This window comes from Saccopteryx leptura, chromosome 2 (genome assembly GCF_036850995.1).
Source record: "Saccopteryx leptura isolate mSacLep1 chromosome 2, mSacLep1_pri_phased_curated, whole genome shotgun sequence".
NCBI lineage: Eukaryota > Metazoa > Chordata > Mammalia > Chiroptera > Emballonuridae > Saccopteryx > Saccopteryx leptura.
This window is the reverse complement of record NC_089504.1, coordinates 381,982,397-382,010,189: the sequence shown is the minus strand read 5'-3', so window position 1 is coordinate 382,010,189 and position 27,793 is coordinate 381,982,397. Positions and strand designations below refer to the sequence as shown.

Genomic DNA, 27,793 nt, shown 5'->3' with positions numbered 1-27,793 from the left:
CTCCACCCCTCCCCCTCTCCTTCCTCTCTGTCTCTCTCTTCCCCTCCCGCAGCCGAGGCTCCATTGGAGCAAAAGATGGCCCGGGCGCTGGGGATGGCTCCTTGGCCTCTGCCCCAGGCGCTAGAGTGGCTCTGGTCACGACAGAGCAACGCCCCGGATGGGCAGAGCATCGCCCCCTGGTGGGCGTGCCGGGTGGATCCCGGTCGGGCGCATGCGGGAGTCTATCTGATTGCCTCCCCGTTTCCAGCTTCAGGGGAGGTAAATACACACACACACACACACTATGGGGAAAAACAAGTACGATCAACTAAGGGGATCAGGGAAGACTTGAAAGAGGAGGTGTTTTTTTTTCAGACTGATTCTTGAATAATGAGAACAAGTATATGAGGTAGAAGAGGTGGTGGCAGTGCCTGCTGGGAAAGTCACAGAGTTGTAATTAATACTGTATGAGTAATGGGCAGCAAGCTAGGAAGGAAGAATAAAGCAGAACCAAAATATGTAAGCCTGTCTTCCACAGATCTGTCAACATGAAAGGGTGCTAGTTGCCCTGGCCGGATAGCTGTAGTTGGTTAGAGGATCATCCCAATAGGTGAAGGTTGAGATGAGAGTTTGATTCCCCAATCAGGGTACATACAGGAACAAATCATTGTTTTTGTCTCCCTCTCTCTAAAATTAATAAATACATTTAAAAAGTAGAAGAAAGGATCCTAATCTTTAACTTTTGTGCATTTATTGATTAATTTTAGAGGGAGGAAGTGGGGGAGAATCATTGGTTTCTTTATGTGTCCTGATCAGGGATAGCATCCACAACCGTGGCATTTGGGATGATGCTCTAACCAACTGTGCTACCTGGCCAGGTCTGAGTGGTGTCTCTAATTGAGAGGATAGAAAAGAAAGGGTCAGGGTGAGAGGACGATTGTGTTCTACAGGGAAGCCAGGTGATGTTAGTAATCTGATGGCTGTTTTATTGAGAAAAGAGTTGATGGCTAAATATATAGATTTGGGAGTCTAAGCTTAGATGGAATCTCCGGAATGAGCAGAACGAAAATGAGCAGAGGAAGAGAAGCTGTGGAAGGAGGTGAAGAATCATAGAAGCAGAACCAGTAGTAATGGTGTGAATGTCCAGGGATGGAAAGGAGAGGTCCACAGTATTTATTGCCACTGCATGGCAAAGAAGAGGTAACTTATCTAAAGCAATTTGACTAGCAAGGTACTTAGCCAATCTTCTTCTTTTTTTTTTTTTTTAGATTTTATTTATTCATTTTAGAGAAGGGGGAGAGAGAGGAGGGGGAGGAGCAGGAAGCATCAACTCCCATTTGTGCCTTGACTGGGCAAGCCCAGGGTTTCCAACCAGCGACCTCAGCGTTCCAGGTCGATGCTTTATCCACTGCGCCACCACAAGTCAGGCTGCCAATCTTCTTGGAACTGATTTATTTTAATTTTTTTCAGTGAGAGACAAACAGACTTTAGTTGTCCATTGATTGCTTCTCATATGGACCTTGACTGAGAAGGGTTGAGCCAGTGATCCCCTTGCTCAAGCCAGTGACCTTAGAATCTTGTCAATGAGCAGCAACCTTGCACTCAAGCTGGATGAGCCCATGCTCAAGCTGGCAACCTCAGAGTTTCAAACCTGGAACCTCAACAACCCAGGTTGATGCTCTATCCACCGTGCCACCTCTGGTCAGGCTACAATTGGTTCTTTTACCATCTTTTTTTTTTTTTTTTAAGATTTTACTGATTTTACTGAGGAGTGAGGAACAAGAAGCATCAACTCATAGTTACTTCACTTTGGTTGCTTGTCATATGTGCCTTGACTGGGCAAGCCCAGAGCTTTGAACCAGTGACCTCAGCCTCTCAGGTAGAGGCTCAAGCCACTGCACCACCACAGGCCAGGCCATCTACTTTGCTTTGTTTTTCAACTTTTTATTGTGAAATACTTCATATATATAAGAGTGTATGTATCCATGTATATAATCAGAAATATTTTCAATATTCATGTCCCCTCTTCATTCATTTATTCATTCACTCATTCATCTATTTAGAAGGCAGCGGGGATAGACAGGGACAGGCAGACAGAAAGAGAGAGACAAGAAGCATCAACTTGTTGTGGTACTTGAATTGTTCATTGATTGCTTTCTCATATGGGCCTTTTTTAAATTAATATTATTCATTTTAGAGAGGAGAGAGAGAGAGAGAGAGAAAGAAGGGAGAGAGCAGGAAGCATCAACTCCCATATGTGCCTTGACCAGACAAGTGTGGGGTTTCAAACTGCCGACCTCAGCATTCCAGGTTGATGCTTTATCCACTGCGCCACCACAGACCAGGCTCATATGGGCCTTTGATGGGAAGCTCCAGCTGAACCAGTGACCCCTTGCTCAAACCAGCAACTATCGGGGTCATGTCTATGATCCCACACCCAAGCTAGCCACCTCAGGGTTTTGAACCTGTGTCTTCAGCATCCCAGGCCAATGCTCTATCCACTGCACCCACTGCCTGGTCAGGTTCGTGTGTAAACTTGAAAGAGGAGTTGATTTACAGTCTTTTTTTTTTTTTCTTTTTTTTTTTTGTATTTTTCCGAAGCTGGAAACAGGGAGAGACAGTCAGACAGACTCCCGCATGTGCCCGACCGGGATCCACCCGGCACGCCCACCAGGGGCGAAGCTCTGCCCACCAGGGGGCGATGCTCTGCCCCTCCAGGGCGTCGCTCTGCTGCGACCAGAGCTACTCTAGCGCCTGGGGCAGAGGCCAAGGAGCCATCCCCAGTGCCCAGGCCATCTTTGCTCCAATGGAGCCTTGGCTGCGGGAGGGGAAGAGAGAGACAGAGAGGAAGGAGGGGGGGGGGGAGAAGCAAATGGGCGTTTCTCCTATGTGCCCTGGCCGGGAATCGAACCCGGGTCCCCCGCACGCCAGGCCGACGCTCTACCGCTGAGCCAACCGGCCAGGGCCGATTTACAGTCTTGCTCCAAGAAACAAACTCAAATGACTGAGAAATGGTGAATTGTTTGGATTTTAAGTTTCAGGTTTCTTTGAGCAGTAGGGCCTAAAGGGCAAGTATATCTGATGTGGCATCATCATGGTTTCATCTACAGTGGAACTGATGTATAATTTGCAGGATATTTGATGAATAAAGGAGTTTGAGAGTATGGGTTAGAAGACTTCTATGTCAGGAATATGACTGGGAGATTGATTTCATGTCATATTTAAAGATACCTGCACATGTACTGAATCAGAAAATTAGTCCCAAGGTCAGTATGGCAATATAGTAGTAGAGAAAGTATAAGCTGCTCTGAGCAGAGAGCTTGGTGGGGTAGAGCGTCATCCAGAAGCTCAGAGGTTGCCAGTTCAGTTCCTGGTCACAACACTTATTAGGAACAAATGTTCCTGTCTCTCTCCTGCCCTCTCCCTTCCTCTCGCTAAAATCAATTTAAAAAAAAAAAGTTTTTTTGGCCTGACCTGTGGTGGCGCAGTGGATAAAGCGTCGACCTGGAAATGCTGAGGTCGCCGGTTCGAAACCCTGGGCTTGCCTGGTCAAGGCACATATGGAAGTTGATGCTTCCAGCTCTTCCCCCTTCTCTCTCTCTGTCTCTCTCTCTCTCCTCTCTAAAAAAAAAAAAAAAGAATAAATAAAAAAAAATTAAAAAAAGAAATAGGATTGTTGAGGAAGAAGAGAATATAAAAAAAAAGTTTTTTTAAGAAAATAAATGATACACTGTCTTCCATCTTTACCAAATTTACATACATATACACCCTCACCAAGGAAGTGTTGAAAGTTGAAAGGCACTCTGCCTTCTCTAACCCAGTAATGTAGATCAGGAATCTGCAAACTTTCACTAAAGGGTCAGAGAATAAATATTTTAAGCTTTGTGGGCCACATAGCCTCTGTCCCAACTACTCAACTATGTGCTTATAGGGCCAAAGCTGTCATGGATAATGCGTAAATGAATGAACTTGACTTATGTTCTAATAAAATATTTATAAAACCATGCACTAAAACTTTCACATGCTTTCATTTTGATACTCAGATGATGATTCCTCTACAAGATGCTTTTTTTTTTTTTAATTTGTAAAATATATAAACCCTTTTCTGGTTTTTATATTTTGAGGGACACAGAGACAGAAGCCTTTATCATCTTTGTGGGTGTCCAGGGAAGTGTGCCGAATGTATGCAATAGATTAGGACCATGAGAAAGAGTATGTGGTGGTTGTGACAGAGTCCTAAGGAAGACAGCTCACTCAACTTACTGGAGATTTTAAAAATAAATTCAGACCAGGTATCTCTTTGTATAAACAAAAAGGTTCCTGTAAAGCAGAGGTATGAGGTGTGTATGTGTGTGTATGCACTTAGCATGTGATTTAAAAAAAATTTTTTTTTTTTTTGTATTTTTCTGAAGCTGGAAATGCTACTCTAGCGCCTGAGGCAGAGGCCACAGAGCCATCCTCAGCGCCCGGGCCGTCTTTTGCTCTAATGGAGCCTCGGCTGCGGGAGGGGAAGAGAGAGACAGAGAGGAGGGAGAGGGGGAGGGGTGGAGGAGCAGATGGGCGCGCCTCTCCTGTGTGCCCTGGCCGGGAATCGAACCCGGGACTTCCGCACGCCAGGCCGACGCTCTACCACTGAGCCAACCGGCCAGGGCCTAATTTTATTTTTTTAGCGAGAGAGACAGGAAGGGAGAAAGATGAGAAGCATCAACTTGTAGTTGTGGCATTTTAATTGTTGGTTGATTGCTTCTTATACATGCCTTGGCCGGTGTCGGGGGTTCAAGCCAGCAACCATAGGATCATGTGTATTATCTCACGCTCAAGCCAGTGACCCTGTGCTCAAGCTGGTGAATCTGCATTCAAGCCAATGACGTTGGGGTTTTGAATCTGGGACCTCAGCATCCCAGGTTGGCACTATATTCACTGCTCCACCACTGGTTGGGCTTGCCATGTGATTTTTAAATGCATGTTCAGGTTAATAACTTCTGTTGCAATACAAATAATAGTAATGTGACAGAACCTTCTTAACTCCTGAGAATATAGAGAGGGAAATATTTTATTATTTAAAAGTTTGACAAACACTGTTAATAGAGTAAGATTTTTCTTTTAAAGTAATTTTCTTTCTCTCTTAAGGTATCCAAGCCCACCAATGGGATCTGTATCAGCACCAAACCTGCCTACTACAGAAGAAAATCTGGAGTATGTACGGACTCTTTATGATTTTCCTGGGAATGATGCTGAAGACCTGCCTTTTAAAAAGGGTGAGATCCTGGTGATAATAGAGAAGCCTGAAGAACAGTGGTGGAGTGCCCGGAACAAGGACGGCCGGGCTGGGATGATTCCTGTTCCTTATGTTGAAAAGCTTGTGAGGTCCTCACCACACGGAAAACATGGAAATAGGAATTCCAACAGTTATGGGATCCCAGAACCTGCTCATGCATATGCTCAACCTCAGACCACAACTCCTCTACCTGCAGTTTCCAGTACTCCTGGGGCAGCAATCAACCCTTTGCCATCCACACAGAATGGACCTGTCTTTGCAAAAGCAATCCAGAAAAGAGTACCCTGTGCTTATGACAAGACTGCCTTGGCATTAGAGGTAAAATCTAGTAAGCCTGTTTTTTGGGATTATCTGACATTTGGTTTTTAACTTTGTTTCTGCAAAATTATATTCATGGAAATAAGAGAACTGGGTGATTTTGGAAGATCCATTGTTAGTTTTCCACATGATTCTTTTGTCCTTTCCTATTCCTTGTTTCTTCCAAGTTCTCAACCTTCTTGCTCTCTTTTCTGCTCCCAAAGCCTCAAAGATTTAGTTTCACAGTAGTTGGTTTTCTTTCCAGTAAGGAAAGGTGATGGTTAAGAAAGACCCATGACCTAGAAATGACATCAATAGACAGACATATAACCACTTGTATATTTTCATATTTTTAATATTGTGGTCAGTTGAGCTGAGGAGAGATATAAATAAATGTCTTAGTATCTCTCTTCAGCCAGGCAGAGGAATAATTTTTTAATGTCTCAGATCCTATGAGAGATTTTATAAGTTATAATAACATAAAATAGAACTTGAACATTTTAATTGCCAAATCATGTTCTGACTAAACAAGGACGGCCTTTTAAAAATGTCTTGCCGCCCTGCCCGGATAACTCAGTTGATTAGAGCTTTGTCCCGAAGTACAGAGGTGCTGGTTCAATCCCCAGTCAAGGCACATAAGGGAACAGATTTGTTCCTGTCTCTTTCCCTCTCTCTCCCTTCCTCTCTCTAAAGTCAATAAAAATAAATATTTTTTGCAAACCGTAGCATATTATTGTAGCTTGTGGAAATACAAAGTTCTTTTTTTTTTTTTTACAGAGACAGAGTGAGAGATAGGGACAGACAGGCAGGAATGGAGAGAGATGAGAAGCATCAATCATTAGTTTTTCGTTGCTACACCTTAGTTGTTCATTGATTGCTTTCTCATATGTGCCTTGACCATGGGGCTATTGCAGACCGAGTAACTCCTTGCTCGAGCCAGTGACCTTGGGTCCAAGCTGGTGAGCTTTTTGCTCAAACCAGATGAGCCCGCACTCAAGCTGGCGACCTCGGGGTCTCGAACCTAGATCCTCCGCATCCCAGTCCGACGCTCTATCCACTGCGCCACCGCCTGGTCAGGCCAAAGAAGTTCTTAGACCAGTGTTGATGAGTCTGTTAGGGGTGGTGGCAAAACTGCAAGCTAGTATCTACAAGAAGTTAAAAAGAAGTTGAGTAAGACATCTGATTAAGCACAGAGTGACCATATATGAGCACAAACCCCATGGCAGTTCTGGGGAAAGGACAGGAGAATCTGACAAATAAAGTAGATTTTATAAAATTCATAATTTTAGAAGAATGGTCCCATATATTTCTTGCTGTTATTTTTTAGTGAATTATAAAATACCTACAGTGAGGTGGATCCTAAATACAGTGTGTCCGTAAAGTCATGGTGCACTTTTGACCGGTCACAGGAAAGCAACAAAAGATGATAGAAATGTGAAATCTGCACCAAATAAAAGGAAAACCCTCCCAGTTTCTGTAGGATGATGTGGCAGCATGTGCGCATGCGCAAATGATGACGTAACATCGTGTGTACAGCGGAGCAGCCCACGGCCATGCCAGTCGAGATGTGGACGGTACAGAGGAAAGTTCAGTGTGTTCTGTGGCTCGCTAAATTTGAATCCGTGACCAAAGTGCAACGTGAATATCGGCGCATTTATAACGAAGCGCCACCACATAGGAATAACATTACTTGGTGGGATAAGCAGTTGAAGGAAACCGGCAGTTTGGTGGAGAAACCCCGTCCTGGTAGGCCATCAGTCAGTGATGAGTCTATAGAGGCTATACGGGATAGCTACCTAAGGAGCACTAAAAAAATCTGTGCTTGAGCCCACATCGAACTGCACTAAATAGATATGAAACTGGGAGAGTTTTCCTTATATTTGGTGCAGATTTCACATTTCTATCGTCTTTTGTTGCTTTCCTGTGACCTGTCAAAAGTGCACCATGACTTTACGGACACACTGTATTACTGTATTGAAAATGCAATTTGGGGCCCTGGCCTGTTGGCTCAGTGGTAGAGCGTTGGCCTGGCGTGCAGGAGTCCCGGGTTTGATTCCCGGCCGGGGGCACACAGGAGAAGTGCCCATCTGCTTCTCCACCCTCCCCCTCTCCTTCCTCTCTGTCTCTCTCTTCCCCTCCCGCGCATTGGAGCAAAGTTGGCCTGGGCGCTGAGGGTGGCTCCATGGCCTCTGCCACAGATGCTAGAATGGCCCTGGTTGCAACAGATCAACGCCCTAGATGGGCAGAGCATCGCCCCCTGGTGGGCATGCCAGGTGGATCCTGGTCGGGCGCATGCGGGAGTCTGTCTGACTGCCTCCCCATTTCCAACTTCAGAAAAATACAAGAAGAAAAAGAAAAAAAAATGCGATTTGGTACTGCAAATCCCAGCTGTTTTATTAATTGATAACTATGAAAATGCTTTGTGAACCACAGACTGCATTGTGTCGTCATAATATGATTATAGTTGAATCCTCTTTCTTAATATTATCAAATTGCATATATGTTAGAGAAACAGATTTAGTGATTGTTTTCCGAATTTGCCTCAGTGTCAAAGCAGGGCACGGTTGGGAGACAGCCTAAGTGCATAGCAGAAGGATGCAGTAGTGGAGCCTGTTGCTTCAAAAAGCAAAATTTAACCCACAGAACATTTCTGTCCACAGATTAAAGTTAGCTATAATTTGTTTTGTGTGTATTTTTTCATTGATTATTCTCAGTATTGTCTGGACCAGGAGTCATATCTCAGTGAACTACACTTGAAAGTTTGTTTCAGAGTCCGTGGATACTTTTCCCTCTAGTGTTGGCTGGAAGGAAAAAGTGAGGCTTATGGGAGGGATCTGGGTCTGAATAGGACCCAGGTGCTTTTATACTTCCCAGTGGAAGTCTAGGGAAAAAACCCAGGAAGCTGCTGTATCCCTAGATAGAGTCCAAGCTAAGTGGACCTTCTGTTTTTTTTCATCCCCCACACAGACTTGCCCTTGCACTGGGACACAGGTCTGGCCTAGTCTATATCTCAACACCCTAAAATAACTTGGTGTGTACTGGGCTTTTAATACCTTCTAGTCTCCGTGGTGGTTTCTGCCTTCAGAGGCATTTTCACATCTGTCATTTCATCATGGGAGTAGAGAGCTAGGATTCAGAGAGTTGTTTTAACTCGCATGTATTAGGCACCTGGTTTTTGGCACATTGCGCTGAGAACATTGGACGTCAAGACTTCCAGTCAGCCTGACCAGGCGTTGGCACAGTGGATAGAGTGTCAGACTAGGATGTGGAGGACCCAGGTTCAAGACCCCAAGGTCGCCGCCAGCTTGAGCGCGGGCTCATCTGGTTTGAGCAAAAAGCTCACCAGCTTGAGCCCAAGGTCGATGGCTCAAGCAAGGGGTCACTCGGTCTGCTGTAGCCCCACGGTCAAGGCACATATGAGAAAGCAATCAATGAACAACTAAGGTGTTGCAACGAAAAACTGATGATTGATGCTTCTCATCTCTCTGCGTTCCTGTCTGTCTGTCTCTGTCTATCCCTCTCTCTGACTCTCTCTCTGTCTCTGTAAAAAAAAAAAAAAAAAAAAGACTTCCAGTCAGCTTTTGTAAGGGAATTGGGTTTTTACCTGAGCTACTGTTTAAAGCCTTACTCCATTTAGGACACCTGCTTCTTGACCTCTGGCTCTAAGATGAGCATTTTAGAAACTAGTATCTCTGAAGCATTTCTTGGAGTATGCACAGGGGGTTGTAGAGAAGAAGATGAGGTACTATGGGGGGATCACTTAGGCTTGGTGAGTGGATACACAGGTAGGTACCTTAAAGAGATCAGAATGAGGAGAAAGCCTGTCTGGTTAATGACGTGTATTTTAAGGTTACCCATAAAATTAGGGGATATTTCAAGATGAATATGAAGTGATAAAATATCCCCTAATTTTTATTTATTTATTTATTTTAACAGGGACAGAGAGAGGGATAGATAGGGATAGGCAGACAGGAACGGAAAGAGATGAGAAGCATCAATCATCAGTTTTTCATTGTGACACCTTAGTTGTTCATTGATTGCTTTCTCATATGTGCCTTGTCCACGGGCCTTCAGCAGACCAAGTAACCCCTTGCTCGAGCCAGCAACCTTTGGTCCAAGCTGGTGAGCTTTTGCTCAAACCAGATGAGCCCGTGCTCAAGCTGGCTACCTCGGGGTCTCAAACCTGGGTCCTCTGCATCCCAGCCCGATGCTCTATCCACTACGCCACCGCCTGGTCAGGCAAATATCCCCTAATTTTTTTTTCCAAGGACAGAGAGAGACAGAGAGAGGGATAGATAGGGACAGACAGGAATGGAGAGAGATGAGAAGCATCAATCATCAGTTTTTTGTTGCAACACCTTAGTTGTTCATTGATTGCTTTCTCATAATGTGCCTTGACCACAGGCCTTCAGCGGACCGAGTAACCCCTTGCTCGAGCCAGTAACCTTGGATCTAAGCTGGTGAGCTTTTTGCTTAAGCCAGATGAGCCTGCGCTCAAGCTGGCGACCTCGGGGTCTCGAACCTGGGTCCTCCACATCCCAGCCCGATGCTCTATCCACTGCGCCACTGCCTGGTCAGGCTATAATTTTTGTGAGCAGTGTACATGTCCATTATGTAGCTCTCCTAGTCTCTTGGTCCCCAGCGAGAGGTCTCCAGACCTGAACCTCCTCATGACACTAATCCAGCCGTGTAAGCCTTGTCAGAGTATTGCTTTGGTGCTTTACAGAGAGAGTATAAGTGGTACTCAAGAAAAATATCCCCTGGCCGGTTGGCTCAGCGGTAGAGCGTCGGCCTGGCGTGCAGGAGTCCCGGGTTCGATTCCCGGCCAGGGCACACAGGAGAGGCGCCCATTTGCTTCTCCACCCCTGCCCCTCTCATTCCTCTCTGTCTCTCTCTTCCTCTCCCGCAGCCGAGGCTCCATTGGAGCAAGGATGGCCTGGGCGCTGAAGATGGCTCTGTGGCCTCTGCCTCAGGCGCTAGAGTGGCTCTGGATGCAACAGAGTGATGCCCCAGATGGGCAGAGCATCACCCCCTGGTGGGCATGCCGGGTGGATCCTGGTAGGGCGCATGTGGGAGTCTGTCTGACTGCCTCCCCGTTTCCAACTTCGGAAAAATGAAAATGAAAAGAAAAAAAGAAAAAGAAAAATGTACCTTTGCCAAATTCTACTTAATGGTATTTTTCATTCTGTATGCTTAAATTTTATTTGATTGTTTTTAGAGAGAGAGAAACATTGATTTGTTGTTCCCCTTAGTTGTACACTCATTGGTGGATTGTTGTAGGCGCCTTGACCAGCAATCAAACCCATAACCTTGGCATATCAGGACAATGCTCTAACTAGTTGAGCTACCTGGCCAGGGTCATTCTGTATGGGTTTTTTTTTTCTTCTTTTTTTTTTTTACAGAGACAGAGAGAGTTAGAGGGATAGATAGGGACAGACTGACAGGAACGGAGAGATGAGAAGCATCCATCATCAGTTTTTCATTGTGACACCTTAGTTGTTCGTTGATTGCTTTCTCATATGTGCCTTTGATCACGGGCCTTCAGCAGACCGAGTAACCCCTTGCTCGAGCCAGAGACCTTGGGCCCAAGCTGGTGAGCTCTGCTCAAACCAGATGAGCCCGTGCTCAAGCAGGCAACCTGGGGGTCTCGAACCTGGGTTTTCTGCATCCCAGTCTGACACTCTATCCACTGCACCACCACCTGGTCAGGCTCATTCTGTATATTTAAATGAGACTTTCAAGTATGGCATAAATGAATATTTCTATGAATTGTGTTATTTTCTAAAACTTAGTGGTGCCTATCTAATCTTGTTAAAAACAGCTCTCTTGGGACTGTTGCAATTAGGTTACCAGATAAAGTATTAAAATTAAAATGAGAAAGGTGGGACAAATAGGACAAAATGTACCAGTAATTGAAGTTTCGTATTCCCCTTGGTAGTATTACAGAGAACAGTGATGGCTTAGGTGAACTGTATTTCTTAAATTATTTCACAAATTTTTTTCGTAAAACTTGATTTTCAAAAGAATATTCCATTCCTGCAAGTAAAGACAGGTTTTTATTTACATTTTATTTTTTTTAATTATTGATTTTTTTTTAGAGAGAGGAAGGGGGAGAGAGAGAGACAGAAACAACAGTCTGTTCCTATGTGTGCCCTGACCAGGAAGTGAACCCACAGCCTTTGTGTATAGGGACAACGCTCTATAACCAACTCAGTATCTGGCCAATGCCACGTAAAGAGAGACTTAAAATAGATCTGTGTTTAGCCATTTCCTCGCTTGTTCACCTCTTTTCAAGAATCGAGTTGATGCTTGGGATTTGATTTGAAAGGGAATAGTTGCTACCTGTGTAAGGTGGATTGCAGTGGGTATACCTACTCTTTTTTGTTTGTTTATTTGTTTTGTGGGGTTTTTTGGTTTGTTTTGTTGTTGTTTTTTCAGTGAGAAGTGGGAGGTAGAGCCTGCATTCAATCCAGATGAAGTTTGCGGGCAATCTACTTTTTTATATATTTATTTTTTTCTTAAGTGAGAAGCAGGGAGGCAGAGAGACAGACTCCCGCATGTGTCCCCACCAGGATCCACCTGGCAAACCCACTAGGGGGTAATGGTCTGCCCATCTGGGGCATTGCTCCATTGCTCAGCAGCTGAGCTCTTAGCACCTGAGGTAGAGGCCATGGAGCATGGAGCCATCCTCAGCGCCCAGGACCAACTCACTCCAATCTAGCCATGGCTGCAGGACAGGAAGAGAGAGAGAGAGAGAGGGAGGGAGAGAAGCAAGAGGGGGAAGGGTGGAGAAGCAGATGGTCAGTTCTCCTTTGTACCCTGACCAGGAATCAAACCCGGGACATCCACATCCCAAGCCTACAGTTTACCACTAAACCAACCGGCCAGGGGTTATACATTCTCTTTGTAAACAGCTTTCCCATGCCCTTGATATAATAAGGCTACAAGAACCCCTGGGAAGCAGGTGACACCCTATAAGAACATTCTCAGATTGAGGGAAGCAATGTAGCCCTTTCCAAAAGTAGATCATTGACCAGAAGAGAATGTTTGGAGCAAGGGTGCTATTGTCATAAAATAACTATAATCAAAGTTGCATTCTGTTGCACAATGGAGAAGCAAGATGGTTAGGAAAGATTATGGACCCTTAGTCAAGTGTTGGCTTTTCCTGGTGTGATCTTGGACAGGTTGTTTAAATTCTTTGAGCCTAAAAGGCACCCTGGCTCTGAGAGTTGATGTTAGTTTGTTCATTAATCATCCTTTTATGCAGCCAACCTGTGAGGTGCCTTGTAGGTCCTGCCACCAAGGAGCTTACTTCCTAGTGAAAGAATAGAGACAAACGAGCAGTGTGGTAAGTGTGCTGACAACACAGAATAAGAGGGAAGAGTGGAGGTGGAAGTATGGATGGGTATTAGTCTGGGAAGGCTTCCAGGAGGAGGTGGTTCTTGAACTGAATTATGAAGGATGAGTAGAAGGTAGGTGGGTGATATGGGAAGGCATTTCTGGCAGAGGGAAGTGCTTGCATAAACAAGACTAACACCACCAACTAGCTATGAGTTGGTGAGAATGCTGGGTATTAGGCAAAAGTAGCAAATGACAAAGCAGAGGAAGTGGGCTGTTGCCATATCATCAAAGGGCTAACTAAGCTAAGGAGAATAACCATTTTCTTGTGTTGCCTTTATTGAGGTATGAAATAGGCAATTTCTCACAATACAGGAGGTTCTGAAGTTTGCAGGCAATCTACCTTTTTACATATTTATTTTTTCTTAAGTGAGAAGCAGGGAGGCAGAGAGACAGACTTCCGCATGTGTCCCCACCAGGATCCACCCAGCAAGCCCGCTACCAGGCAATGCTCTGCCCATCTTGGGCCATTGCTCTGTTGCTTGGTAACTAAGCTATTTTTAGCCCCTGAGGCAAGGCCATGGAACCATCCTTGGTGGTTGGGGCCAACTTGCTTCAAGCCATGGCTACAGCAGAGGAAGAGAAAGATGGAAAGAGAGAAGCAAGAGGGGGAGGGTTGGAGAAAACAGATGGTCACTTCTTCTGGATACCCTGATCGGAAATTAAACCCGGGACATCCACATGCTGGGTTGACACTCTACCACTGACTCAACCGGCCAGGGCTATTTATTTATTTTTAAAATAAATTAGAGCAAATGATTCTCTGTATAATTATTTTATTCTTATACACTTTTATCACTGTATATCCTTTCCTGATTAGAATTTTTTTTTTTTTTCCCGAAGCTGGAAATGGGGAGGCAGTCAGACAGACTCCTGTATGCGCCCGACCGGGAGCCACCCGGCATGCCCACCAGGGGGCAACGCTCTGCCCATCTGAGGCGTTGTTCTGTTGCAACCAGAGCCATTCTAGGGCTTGAGGCAGAGGCCATAGAGCCATCCTCAAAGTTGGCCCGGGGTCAACTTTGCTCCAATGGAGCCTTGGCTGCAGGAGGGGAAGAGAGAGACAGAGAGGAAGGAGAGGGGGAGGGTGGAGAAGCAGATGGGCGCTTCTCCCTTGTGCCCTGGACGGGAATCGAACCCCGGACTCCTGCACACCAGGCCGATGCTCTACCACTGAGCCAACCGGCCAGGGCCAGATTTTTTTTTTTTTTTTTTTACAGAGACAGAGAGTAAGAGAGAGGGATAGACAGGGACAGACAGACAGGAACGGAAAGAGATGAGAAGCATCAATCATTAGTTTTTCATTGCGTGTTGCAACACCTTAGTTGTTCATTGATTGCTTTCTCATATGTGCCTTGACAGCGGGCCTTCAGCAGACCGAGTAGCCCCTTGTTAGAGCCAGCAACCTTGGGTCCAAGCTGGTGAGCTTTTGCTCAAACCAGATGAGCCCATGCTCAAGCTGGCGACCTCAGGGTCCCGAACCTGGGTCCTCTGCATCCCAGTCTGACGCTCTTTCCACTGCGCCACCGCCTGGTCAGGCCAGATTTTTTTTTTTTTATGAGAGAGACAGGAAGGGGAGAGAGGTGAGAAGCATTAACTTAGTTATTAATTTATTGCTTCTCATACGTGCCTTGACTGGGGGGGCTTCAGCCGAGCCAGTGACCTTTGGCTCAAGCCAGTGATGATGGGGTCATGTCTGTGATCCCACACTCAAGCCGATGACCCAGTGCTCAAGCTGATGAGCCTGCATTCAATCCAGATGAACCTGTGCTCAAGCAGGAGACCTCAGGGTTTCAAACCTGGGACTTCAGCATCCCAGGTCGATATTCTGTCCTCTGTGCCACCACCATCGGTCAGGCAGGGAAGAAATTTCTTAGCATCTTCAAAATTGTACTTAACTGTAAGTGTACATGCACACGAGTATGAAAATTTGTATCAACGTGTCTAAATGGAGCCATTTAGCCATTTTCTCTGTGGTATAGGTTAAAAACAAAGTTGGTGACATGAGGGTAGGGGGTCTGTGGGAATCAAAGTCAGTGGAAAAGATACTATGGAGGAAGAATAACCCATTTCTCAGGCTGCAGGTAAGTCTTACTAAGGTGATTCAGGATGGAATTGATACAAACCAAGAAAAAAGGCAAGTTGTAAGAGTACTTAGATCACTTAGTCTAACCCTCTTCCTAGTGATTTTAGCTTTCTACAGAATCTAAATCCATTGGCCCTCCAGTCTCAACTTGGAAACCTCCAAAAACATTCATTCCTTCAGCAAAGATTTGAGTGCTTATAATGTGGCAGGCATTGTTACAGGAATTGGAGTACAGTGGACAAAACAAAGGTCTCTGACCTTATGGAACTTCTGGAACAGTTTCATGTGGTAGTTCCTCTCATATTGGCTGACACTAGTGGTTAAGAAATTCCTTACATTCTCTCTCTACCAGGGAGAAACAAACCACAAGTCCCCTTCCTGTAATTGCCTAGCCCAGTTGTTCCTCCAGAGGTTTTGTTTTGTTTTTTGGTCTTATACTATCTATACACTTCTGAATTTTTTAAAATCCTGACTGTGTCTTCTAGCATATTGATTCCCACCCCATCCCTCCCAGGTTCATGTTAACTGCAGTTCATAAAAAAAGCACAGTCCAGATCTGAGTACTAAATCCTCTGCAGTCTCTCCTGATAGTGTCTCATTAAAAAAAAGGACAATGAGGCTGTGGTCTGGTGTTGACTTGTTCTTGGTTGAGCCCATGCAGCCTTTCAAACACCCTATTTCCCATTCTAATTCTTGTAAATTATTGTCATGCCTATGGCCAAGGCCAGGCAGGTTCACATTGGATTCGGGCAGACGGTAGAGGAATTGAGGAGCCAGAAAACTTTGGGCTAGCCCTGGCCGGTTGGCTCAGCGGTGGAGCGTCGGCCTGGCATGCGGGGGACCCGGGTTCAATTCCCGGCCAGGGCACATGGGAGAAGCACCCATTTGCTTCTCCACCCCCCCCTCCTTCCTCTCTGTCTCTCTCTTCCCCTCCTGCAGCCAAGGCTCCATTGGAGCAAAGATGGCCCGGGCGCTGGGGATGGCTCCTTGGCCTCTGCCCCAGGCGCTAGAGTGGCTCTGGTCGCGGCAGAGCTACGCCCCGGAGGGGCAGAGCATCGCCCCCTGGTGGGCAGAGCATCGCCCCTGGTGGGTGTGCCGAGTGGATCCCGGTAGGGCGCATGCGGGAGTCTGTCTGACTGTCTCTCCCAGTTTCCAGCTTCAGGAAAAAAAAAAAAAAAAGAAACTTTGGGCTATACTCATTTATTAGGTTCTCTCAATAGTGGATGAGCTAACAGGCAGAGAGGAACACCGCTTCTCACAGTGGCGGGTTTTATACCTATATACCCTTATATAGGCTATATACCTATGGCATTGAGGATCCAGGTTCAAAACCCTGAGGTTTTCGGCTTGAGCGTGGGATCATATGATCCTATGGTCACTGGCTTGTAGCCCATGGTCACTAGCTTGAGCAAGGTGTCTGTCCCCCTACCTCTCTCTCTTAAAAAAAGGAAAAAAAGAAAAAAAAATTTTAAAGGTCTGTCTTCTGTTGTCCTTAGATTCTTGTACCTGTTGCTTCTGTCCTCAGAACTTTGCTCCTCTGCTCAGCCATCTATCCCTAGTATGTGGGGACATCAGCCTATAGTTTTCTCTCTTTTCCTTACTTTTGCAGATTTCTTGAGAAAGTAGTTTACAAGAGACCTGTAGTCTCTGTGACATGTAGTACAAAGTGAGCAATGCAAGCTCCCTCCTTCAGAGAGTGCTATTTATGGTGGTGTATGTGTTGGGGTTGAGCTGACCATGGGAGGTGCAAAATGGAGTCTCCTTGGTATAATCTGCAGGAAACCTGAAGGACAAGGCACCTGACGCCCTGACCTCAGAGCCTTTCTTTCTAGTGGGTGGTGCCCACCTGGTAGGGTTATTTTACAGAACACACAAGAGGAGCGAGGGAATGGGCAGTGAAGACAGGTGAGGTCTTTCACTTCAGGTGCCATATGGCATCAGAGGTAGAGAACTAAATTTGGGCTGTTAACTTGAGTCATCAGGGAGTATCTTGGTGAAATGGTGGGAATAATAGCTGCAGTGAGGTGAGCAAGGTCTGGCTGTAGGAGAGGTGTGTGTTTGGGAGTTGGCTGATTGTGCCGGGATGACATAGATGATAGAAGGTGGCTTAGGGCAGGTCGGCAGAGCCAGTTTGTGAGAGTCTGGGAAGAATCGGTGGGCATAAGCAGGAGGTCAGAACACATTCCTAGCTCCCAGGCTAAAGAGATGAGCTCACACAGGAAATGGGGAAATGCTGTCCCAGGGTGGGTTTTCAGGAAGGTGAGACTTTGTTCTCTTTCTTTTTTTTTTTTTTTCCAGAGAGAGAGAGAGGGATAGACAGGGACAAAGAGAGATGAGAAGCATCAATCATTAGTTTTTCATTGATTGCTTTCTCATATGTGCCTTGACCGCGGGCCTTCAGCAGACCGAGTAACCCCTTGCTGGACCCAGTGACCTTGGGTTCAAGCTGGTGAGCTTTTTGCTCAAACCAGATGAGCAGATGAGCCTGAGCTCAATCTGGCGACCTCGGGGTCTCGAACCTGGGTCCTCTGCATCCCAGTCCAATGCTCTATCCACTGCGCCACCGCCTGGTCAGGCAACTTTGTTCTCTTTCATGTTTATTTTAAACATCAGCTAAGGCAGAGTAAGATTTCAAATTTTTGGCAAAACGTGCTCTGGGCATCTGGAATCTAGTTAAAGATGGCAAAGGAATAGATAAAAAGACAAAATTCCAAAGTGTTTATTATAGGACGTCAAGTAAGTAGGGCAAACAAAAACTTGAGTCACAGGGAGAAGCAATTGATTCTGACATCTGCTGACATAACCTTTGAGAGCCAGCTGTTGCTTGTTTCTCTTTAGTCTTGGCTCATTTTTGCAGTAGCCTTGCCTTTTTGTTTTTAATTTTTTTATTATGATTATAATTGAATTGAGAGGGGGAGAGAGTGGAAAGGAGCAGAAGAGAGAGAGATTGATTTGTTGTTCCAATTAGTTGTGCATTTATTGGTCACTTCCTGTATGTGTCATGAGCAAAGATTGAACCTGCAGCCTTGGTGTTTCAGGACAACATTCTAAATGAACTACCCACCAGGACCACAACTTAATTTTTAATAGAATCCTAAAAAATAGAACTCTCAATTGCTAACCTTCAAATTTTAATTGTTCAACCAACTTAGCTGTTTCAGCTGAGCCTATGACATTAATTATAATTTATAAATGCATGCAGTTAAGCTTCTTAAATCTTTTCTCATGCATTTTTAGTACTTGACTACAAAACTCCAAATATAAAAATACATTTTAATTTTGTCTTTAAACTTCTTTTTTTTTTTCTTCTTTTTTTTTTGTATTTTTCTGAAGCTGGAAACGGGGAGGCAGTCAGACAGACTCCCGCATGCGCCCGACCGGGATCCATCCGGCACGCCCACCAGTGGGTGATGCTCTGCCCATCCGGAGCGTCGCTCTGTCGCGACCAGAGCCACTCTAGCACCTGGGGTAGAGGCCAAGGAGCCATCCCCAGCACCCGGCCATCTTTTGCTCCAATGGAGCCTCGGCTGCGGGAAGGGAAGATAGAGACTGAGAGGAAGGATAGGGGGAGGGGTGGAGAAGCAGATGGGCGCCTCTCCTGTGTGCCCTGGCCGGGAATTGAACCCGGGACTTCCGCACGCCAGGCCAACGCTCTACCACTGAGCCAACCGGCCAGGGCGTCTTTAAACTTCTTCATGTTTAAAATCTAATTCTTAATTTCCAGAATAACTGTTTATAATCCATCGTGCAATTGTTGAATTGGTGATTCTTCTAAAAAGGAGTTTGCGTCTGACCAGTGATGCGCAGTGGATAGAGTGACGACCTGGGACACTGAGGTCCCAGGTTCAAAACCCCGAGGTGTCCGGCTTGAGCCCAAAGGTTGCTGCCTTGAGCATGGGGTCACTGGTTTGGCTGAAGAGCCTCTTAACACCCACCAAGGCATGTATAAGAAGCAATCAGTGAACAACTAAAGCGCTGCAACTGCGAGTTGATGCTTCTCATCTCTTTCTTCCTCCCTCCCTCCCTCCTTCCTTCCTTCCCTCCTTCTTTTATTCTCTCCTTCTCTTCTTTTCTTCTCTCCCCCCCCAAAAATAAAAAGGAGTTTGTGTCAGAATTCAGACAGGAAACTTAAATTTTTTAACTGAATTTATACTGTGTTCTAACTAGGGAGCCTTGGGGGATAAAGTTCTTTTTTCCATTGTCTTTTTGGTGAGTACTCAAAATAAACCAGTTTCCACAAGATGAGAAGTTCCTTTGGTAATAGTGCTTTTTTCCATGGAAATGTAGTGACTTCAGCTTTATTTCTAGGTACGTTTGGGGAATTACACATTGTTCTGTATGGATGGGTCCCTACATCCCAGTGAACAAGTAGAATGGCAAAATCAAATAATAAGGCTCTGGCCAGATAGCTTGTTTGGTTAGAACAGTGGTAGTCAAACTGGTCCCTACCGCCCACTAGAGGGTGTACCAGCTTTCATGGTGGGTGGTAGCAGAGCAACCAAAGTATAAATAAAAAGATTTAACTATAGTAAGTTGTTTTATAAAGATTTATTCTGCCAAACTTAGCGAAAATCTGACATAAAATACTTGGTAATTATTATTATATGCTTTAACTTGCTGTAACTCTGCTTTATAAATTTTATAAAGTAAAGTTACTTCCCTACTTTATAAATCACGATTACTGTGGAACTGGTGGGCGGTTAGAAAGTTTTACTACTAACAGAGATACAAAAATGGGTGGTAGGTATAAAAAGGTTGACTACCCCTAGGTTAGAACATCAACCTGAAGTGCAGAGGTTGCTTGTTCTATCCCCAATCAGGACACATACAGGAACAGATCAATTTTCCTGTCTGTCTCTCTCTATCTCCCCCTCTCACTCTCTGTCTCCCTTCCCCCTTCTCTCCCTCTCTTTCTCTGCCCCTCTCCCTCTCCTTTCCTATCACTATAATCAATAAATTAAAATTTAAAATTTTTTTTATTTTTTATTCAGTGCAAGGAGGGGAGGCAGAGACAGACTCCCACACGTGTCCCAACTGGGATCCACCCAGCAAGCCCACTAGGGGGCAATGCTCTGCCCATCTGGGGCATTGCTCAGCAGCCAAGCTCTTCTTAGTGCCCGAGGTAGAGGCCATGGAGCTGTCCTCAGTGCCCAGGGCCAACTTGCTTCAATCAAACCATGGCTGCAGGAGGGGAAGAGAGAGAGAGAGAGAAGCGAGAGGGTGAGGAGTGGAGAAGCAGATGGGCACTTCTATGTACCCTGACCGGGAATCAAATCCAGGACATCCATACTCTAGGCCGATGCTCTGCCACTGACCCAACTGGTCAGAACCAAAAAATATTTTTAAGATTTTCAAAATAATAAAAAACAAGTAATGAAATATGGGAAAGTAGAAAAGTCATAGCAGCCAGTCTGTGTTTACTGGGTGGAAGTTAAGAACCTTTGCCTGTTCAAGGCACATATGAGAAGCAAATACTACGAGTTGATGCTTTTTGTCTTTCCCTCCATTCTCTCTCTCTCTCTCTCTCTCTCTCTCTCTCTCTCTCTCTAAAAACCAATAAAAATTACTTTTAAAAGCCTGGCTTGCGGTGGCGCAGTGGGTAAAGCGTCGACTTGTAATGCTGAGGTTGCCAGTTCAAAACCCTGGGCTTCCCTGGTCAAGGCACATATGGGAGTTGATGCTTTCTGCTCCTACCCCCCTTCTCTCTCTCTGTCCTCTCTCTATAAAATGAATAAATAAATAAATAAAATTACTTAAAAAAAAGAAAAGACAAAAGACTTGCCTGACCTGTGGTGGTGCAGTGGATGAGGCATTGGCCTGCAATGCTGTAGTTGCCAGTTCCGAGCCCCAGGCTTGCCTAGTCAAGGCATATAGGAGAAGCTGTGAACTGATACTTCACACTCTTTTCCCTCTCCCTCTCACCCTCCTTTTCTCCCTCTCCCTCTTCTTTCCTCTCCCTCCTTCTCACTCTTTCCTCTCCCTCTCCTACCCTCTCTCCTTCCCTTTTGCTCCCTCTTTCCCTCTCTCCCTCCTCTCCCTTTTCCTCTCTCCCTTTCCCTCTCTCTCCCTCTTCCTCTCACTCTCTCTCTCCCTCTCTCCTTCCCTCTCCCTCGTTCTCTTCTCTAAATTCAATAAATAAAATCTTTTAAGAAAGAAAATATGGTAAGAAAAAGGTAGGAGCTTGACTGGTGGTTGCATAGTGGATAGAGCTTCTACTGGGATGTTCAGTTCCCAGGTTCGAAACCCCATGGTTGCTGGCTTGAAGTTTAAAGTCTCTGGCTTGAGCAAGGGGTCACTGGCTCTGCTTGAGCCCCCCCCCACCCCAATAAGGCACATATGAGAAGCAATCAGTGAACAACTAAAGTGATGCAACTACAACTTAATGCTTCTTATTTCTCTTCATTCCTGTCTTTAAAAAAAGAATAATAAGAAGAGGATAGGACATTAAAGGCAGAGGGAGTCTTGGGGAGAAAAGCCTGGGGGGTGGAGAGACTAAGTGGTCCTGTGCTGGTTGGCCCTGCTGCCTTTGCACTGTGCAGGGAGACAGGGACAAAAGTAGTCAGCACTGGGTACTGCCTGGTTTTATATCCCTGCTTTATGGTGGACCAGCCCAGGACCTTGGGGAGGGCTCCAGCCTCTAGATCTTCTACCCCAGCCTACTTTACAGAAGTTCGGTGTATGTTGTGGGTCAAAGAAAGATAACGTGTCTGAAGGAGCTCTGCAGATAGAAATCTGCAAAAATGGGGCCACATGGGCAAGCCCATGACTCAGTGTCCATTGTATTAGAAACCCAGGCCTACACTGCATACTCTGGCTTGTTTACTTTTTCATCCTGTTTGGACCTTTCCCTTAGCTCTTTATAGCATAAACCCTTTTTTTTTTTTTTTTTTTTTTTTTTTGACAGAGAGAGGGATAGATAGGGACAGACAGACAGGAAGAGAGAGAGATGAGAAGCATCAATTTTTTCTTGTGGCACTTTAGTTCATAGATTGCTTTCTCATATGTGCCTTGACCGTGGGGCTACAGCAGACCGAGTAACCCTTTGCTCAATCCAGTGACCTTGAGTCCAAGCTAGTGAGCTTTGCTCAAACCAGATGAACCTGTGCTCAAGCTGGCAACCTCGGGGTCTTGAACCTGGGTCCTCTGCATCCCAGTCCAATGCTCTATCCACTGCGCCACCGCCTGATCAGGCTAGCATGAATTCTTTTAATATTGATAAAGTCACATCAGGACAAAAATATTAAGTTGTTTGCTTCCCAGCAGCATGTGGACCCTGGCTCAGTGTTAGAGCGGCATTCCAAGATGTCAGTGTTGAGGGTTCTATCCCTGGTCAGGCAACATACTAGAATCCACTAATGAATGCATAAATGGTGAACAACAAATCAGTGTCTGTCTATCCATCTTTCTTTTCCTCCCTCCCTTCCTTTCTCTCTCTAAAATTAATAAACATTTAAAAACATGTTAGCTAATGGCATATGTAGAAAAATAGTCAATACCTACACAGCTGATGTTTCCAGCCCCCCTGTAAGGGAGTTATTTCTTGATACTTTTCTTAAAATCGCTGATTGTGTAAGTGGAGTCCTTTTATTTTATTTATTTATTTATTTATTTATTTTTGTATTTTTCTGAAGCTAGAAACGAGGAGAGACAGACAGACAGACTCCCGCATGCGCCCTACCGGGATCCACCCAGCACGCCCACCAGGGGGCGACGCTCTGCCCTCCAGGGGGCGATGCTCTGCCCCTCCGGGGCATCGCTCTGTTGCGACCAGAGCCACTCTAGCGCCTGGGGCAGAGGCCAAGGAGCCATCCCCAGCGCCAGGGCCATCTTTGCTCCAATGGAGCCTCGGCTGCGGGAGGGGAAGAGAGAGACAGAGAGGAAGGAGAGGGGGAGGGGTGGAGAAGCAGATGGGCGCTTCTCCTGTGTGCCCTGGCCGGGAATCGAACCTGGGACTTCTGCACGCCAGGCCAACGCTCTACCACTGAGCCAACCGGCCAGGGCAAGTGGAGTCCTTTTAAAAAGTACAGGTTTTTTTTTTGCCTGACCAGGCGGTGACACAGTGGATAGAGCATCAGACTGGGATGCCGAGGACCCAGGTTCGAGACCCCGAGGTTGCCAGTTTGAGCGTGAGCTCATCTGGTTTGAGCAAGAGCTCACCAGCTTGGACTCAAGGTCGCTGGCTCCAGCAGGGGGTTGCTCGGTCTGCTGAAGGCCCGCGGTCGGGGCACATATGAGAAAGCAATCAATGAACAACTAGGGTGTCGCATTGCGCAACGAAAGACTGGTGATTGATGCTTCTCATCTCTCCGTTCCTGTCTGTCCCTGTCTATCCTTCTCTCTCTGTCTCTGTAAAAAAAAAAAAAATTTTTTTTAATTAAAAAATAAAAAAGTACAGTTTTTTTTGGATAGGATACTGTGAGTAATTTAATGTTAACATTCTTTTCTTTAGTTTGTAGAGAACATGTTGACCTTGTCTTCTTTCTCCATTCTTACAGGTTGGTGACATTGTGAAAGTCACAAGGATGAATATAAATGGCCAGTGGGAAGGTGAAGTGAATGGGCGCAAAGGTCTTTTTCCCTTTACGCACGTCAAAATCTTTGACCCTCAAAACCCAGATGAAAATGAGTGATTGCCATTGCCCTGTTTTCTGCTGCTTCGTAATTCTGCCTGTCATAGTCTCCTTTGAGTGGGAAAGCATTCTGTTTCATAGGCAAGTTACACTGCATTGCCAATGTCCAGCTTTCTGCAGATTGGTGGTCTCATACACGTTTGGAATGCACACAGTGGCTGCCTCGGCGTTTGTATCATAGTTGTATTGTCAAAGAGTAGCCAATTTCAGAGTTCTTTTGGATCATAAACTGGAAATACTGGTGGAAGCACACAAGTGGAGAGAAGTTGACAAGGAAAGGTCCTTCTTTTCATCACTGCCCTGTTTGTTGTACTTGTGACTGATTCTGTCATAGTCATCAAAGAAAGCTTGAGGCCATGGCGAGACATTGCACGTTGCTGTTCCAAAAAGCAATGGCTCAGTTGCTAGTTTGTTTTTCCTTTAAAGAGCAGAGCAAGTGAACCTTGAAGAAGAGTGAATTCTGTCCTAAACTTTCAAAATCCAGGTTTCTCTCTATTTTGTTTGTTTGGTTTTGGAAGACTTAATTAGACTTGTGTGTTCTGAACAGATTGGATTTTTGTGATATCAGAAGGCTCACATGCCTCTGAGCTTCTAAACTGAAGCTACTGAAACTAAAGGAAATTGAAAAAAAAAAAAGCTGACATGGCGGCCTTTATTGTCTTGGTTGGCAGTAGTATCTTTTAGCCATATAGTAAACAACATTAAAAAAAAGTCAGCAGTCATGGTGTACCATGTATGGGCAGCATCTTGGATTACATGTTCCCAACAGCAGCAGTATAGAGGGTGATTTGGGGAAACCTTTGCTTAGCTTGTTTGATAATGACAGGAACATTTGGGAAGGGGGACACTTAGCCAGTTTTCTGTCCAGAGGTTCAGTGAATGTACCCCTTTAAGGTATAGGACTTAAGTTTTTTAAAAAACAGATTGTTCATAGAATTACTTAATTCATTAATGAATCTTTAAATTCTACTTTCTGAAGCCCAATCCTTTCTGCCCCAACCCAGGCTCACCAGGCTGCCAGAGAAAGATGGTGCTGCTAATACTGGTTCTACTGTCTGTTTGCCTGTGATGCTCCCAAGCAAAGAAAATGCTGGCTTGGAAATTGGTTGATGTATTTGATGTCTAATGTCTTAGTGACTAGGAAGAACCATTACTCAATTTACTATTAACTGTTTACCAGTTTGAAGTTTTCCTGTTAGCTGAAAGAGGTCTGTTCATACAAGCCAGTTGGTACAAATGGTTATAGTAGACTAGAATTTTGGAACTTTTTTGCAGTTCAGTCTGCTCTCCCTTCTGGACACTAGTGAAGACAGGCCTCAGTGCAGAATAAATACAGCAGACCTAGAGATGTAGCAGTAACATAATAAGCAGCTCTTTATCATTTATTGAACATCTGTTATAACTGTCTCCAAAGGGTCTTAGGTTTGAGGGCTAGAGCAATATATCCTGGTGACAGAACCAGTAAAACATTTTTTCAATTTTTCTTTAAATCAGTAGTCTATCAAGTAACTGCCATATTAAAGAATCTTGAGAGTGCTCCTATGTGACAAAGTTAATGGTCAGTTGGAAAAAAAATTACTGTGGCTGTCTGCCTGTAGTTTTCCTGAAGGTACCTGCCCATTGCAGTTGCCTCTTGTTCTGAATTCAGGCCCAGCCTAGCACACACAAGTGACACGTGTGACAGGGTCCCCATACTCTACCTGGAAACTAGCCTTGCATTTAGTGGTCCAGTACTTGAGGGAGTTTCTAGCAGAAGGTGAAATGTATGCCTTATTCATGGGGGTAGGGATCACAAACCTTAAGGCTTTTTAAAACCAAATTTAGTTGAGGGGCTTGATACTTTTTATGGCAATAGTTAGTTCTGAACACAAGAAGCAAAACGACTATTTTGGAAAGCAAGGTTTCCTTTTAGCCGTATCTGCTGACCACTGTAACAAGACGTACATCATATGGAGTACTTCAGAATCAGCACACTCACAAGCTAGGTTTGGCTTCTGAGTTAGTCTGCTCATCACTTCAGCTTACATACTTGTCTCCAGGACTGCCCTGGATACTTGGAGCCTCAAATAAGGTGAGCCTAGAGTTCTGAACTCTCAAGATACGTGCCAAAAGTAGCACCTTTTTGACTTAGAACTTTACTAGGTTTTTAATCGAGCAGGGAAATTTTTTTTTTTTCACACTAAACATACAAAAAACTGCATCCTTGCCTTGGCTTCATACCTGTGTTCCCCAGCGGTCTGGGAAGACTGCTTCAGAAAGTGATGTGAATCTTCCAGAGAAGCTGCCTCCCCTTCTGGGCTCACTTCCCTTTTAGGATTGTTCATTATTACTACTTGCTCTACTCTGCTGTTTGTCGTTTAAGAAAATATTTGGATGTTAAATTAACTCACTTGGGAAATGAACAAGTTACGTACTAAAGGGCATTGACAATTTGATTCCAGACTTATTTATCCTGGGAAGGACTTCCAACACAGGAGTCATTCTTATCATTTCTGCATCATGTGGTACCACCTGATGACAAGGTTAATGAAGAGGACGGACACATTGACTGGCTGCCATTTGATGACTCCAGTCATGTTGGAAAGCTGAAAGGAGGGAAGGACAGCTGCTCCCTCCTTGGAGCTCAAGCATCCCTGGCACTGTGCTAACTTTCTTTTACAGCTGTTTACAGACAAGGCGGGCCAAGACAGACGGCCACTGCTCTTGTAATGTTTGCTCAGAGGAAAATGAACATTTTATTTTTGAAAAGGGATGTGTTTTTGTGCCAGGTGTTTATAATTTAATCCTTTAATATTATGTTCATTAACTTCTTAAAATGAGTGAATCCTTGTTTTAACACAGTACCTAAGACTAATGCTTTTTGTGGACACCACTGAGCTCTGCCTCAAACTCCACCCTCTGGGACCAGAGACCAATGTCCCTGGTAACTGCTGACAGTGTGGACACTGATAGTTGTATATTCTAAAGGAGTAGGACAGTTCTCTGAGACAGGGTCGTTGTCTCTGCAGGAGGAACAGTGGCCTTGCTTCTAGACGGTCTTCACTGTGTGTTTTAAAACAACAAAAACAACACAAAACTCTTTTGACCTGTAACTTAAAAGATCGTAAACTTCAGGCAATAATATTTTCTGTGTAAGCTTTTAAAATTATTTTTGAGGATCATAGCTTGTTTTATTTTGTGCTATAAAATTAACAGTATTAAATGACTTATATTCTTAGAATACATCGAGTGTCTTTTCTTAACAGATTAGTGCCTTTTTATTTTTGTATTTTATTTTATGTTACTGGTCCTGGCATCAGAACCCTTGTTTCCATGACCTGTTTGTACATTGTCTCAATAAAACTTGCATCAGCCGGTGGTGGCAGCAGCTTCAGTGTTTCAGTGTCTCCTCAGTGCTGCCAGGAGGTGCTCAGCCCCCACTAGCCTCCTGAGCAATTCCTGGTGAAACACCTGTGAAACGCCAGGTGCTTCACTGAGGACGAGTCCTGCAACCCAACCCTGCTACTGACTGACCACGAAATAGAATGGGATCTTGTATCAGCCCTTCCCCACCTCAGGTGTTCCCTGCAGAAGAAAAGCAGCTGATGCTTAATTAGTCTCAGCTTTCTGAGGGTGAAGCAATAATTGCCACACTTGATACCACCAAGGTAAACTTGGATGTCCCCCCTCATTCATGGGCACCCACATCTGAATGCTTCTGTGAAATATTTGTTCAACAAGAGCAAGCCAGAGTGGGTTTCAAGCAGAAGTATAAAATAAGTAGCCTCATCCTAGATCGAATATCTATGTGGGTTTTTTTTGTGGGTTTTTTTTTTTAACATTTCCTTTATTTATTTGTTTATTTATTTTTTGCATTTTTCTGAAGCTGGAAACAGGGAGGCAGTCAGACAGACTCCCACATGTGCCCTACTGGGATCCACCCTGTATGCCCACCAGGGGGCGATGCCCCGCCCCTCTGGGGCCTTGCTCCGCTGCATCCAGAGCCATCCCAGCACCTGAGGCAGAGGCCAAGGAGCCATCCCCAGCGCCCAGGCCATCTTCGCTCCAATGGAGCCTCGGCTGCTTGGAGCCTCGGCTGCCGGAGGGGAAGAGAGAGACAGGAAGGAGAGGGGGAGGGGGAGGGAA

The 27,793-nt window shown here is 45.1% G+C and overlaps 1 protein-coding gene across 2 annotated transcripts in view; it reads left to right on the top strand.

The window, feature by feature from the left end:
• Nucleotides 1–27,036, top strand: part of CRKL (CRK like proto-oncogene, adaptor protein) — a 37,080-nt gene extending 10,044 nt beyond the window's left edge. Inside the window, exons 2-3 of one of the 2 annotated variants that reach the window (XM_066365436.1) lie at nt 5,110–5,575; nt 23,534–27,036. In XM_066365436.1, coding sequence (XP_066221533.1) covers nt 5,110–5,575; nt 23,534–23,668 — 601 coding nt within the window. In that variant the 3' untranslated portion in view covers nt 23,669–27,036. Of the gene's footprint in view, nt 1–5,109; nt 5,576–10,463; nt 10,603–23,533 lie in introns of those variants that run through there. The other variant, XM_066365437.1, reaches the window with a different exon arrangement.
• Nucleotides 27,037–27,793: the final 757 nt, after the last annotated feature.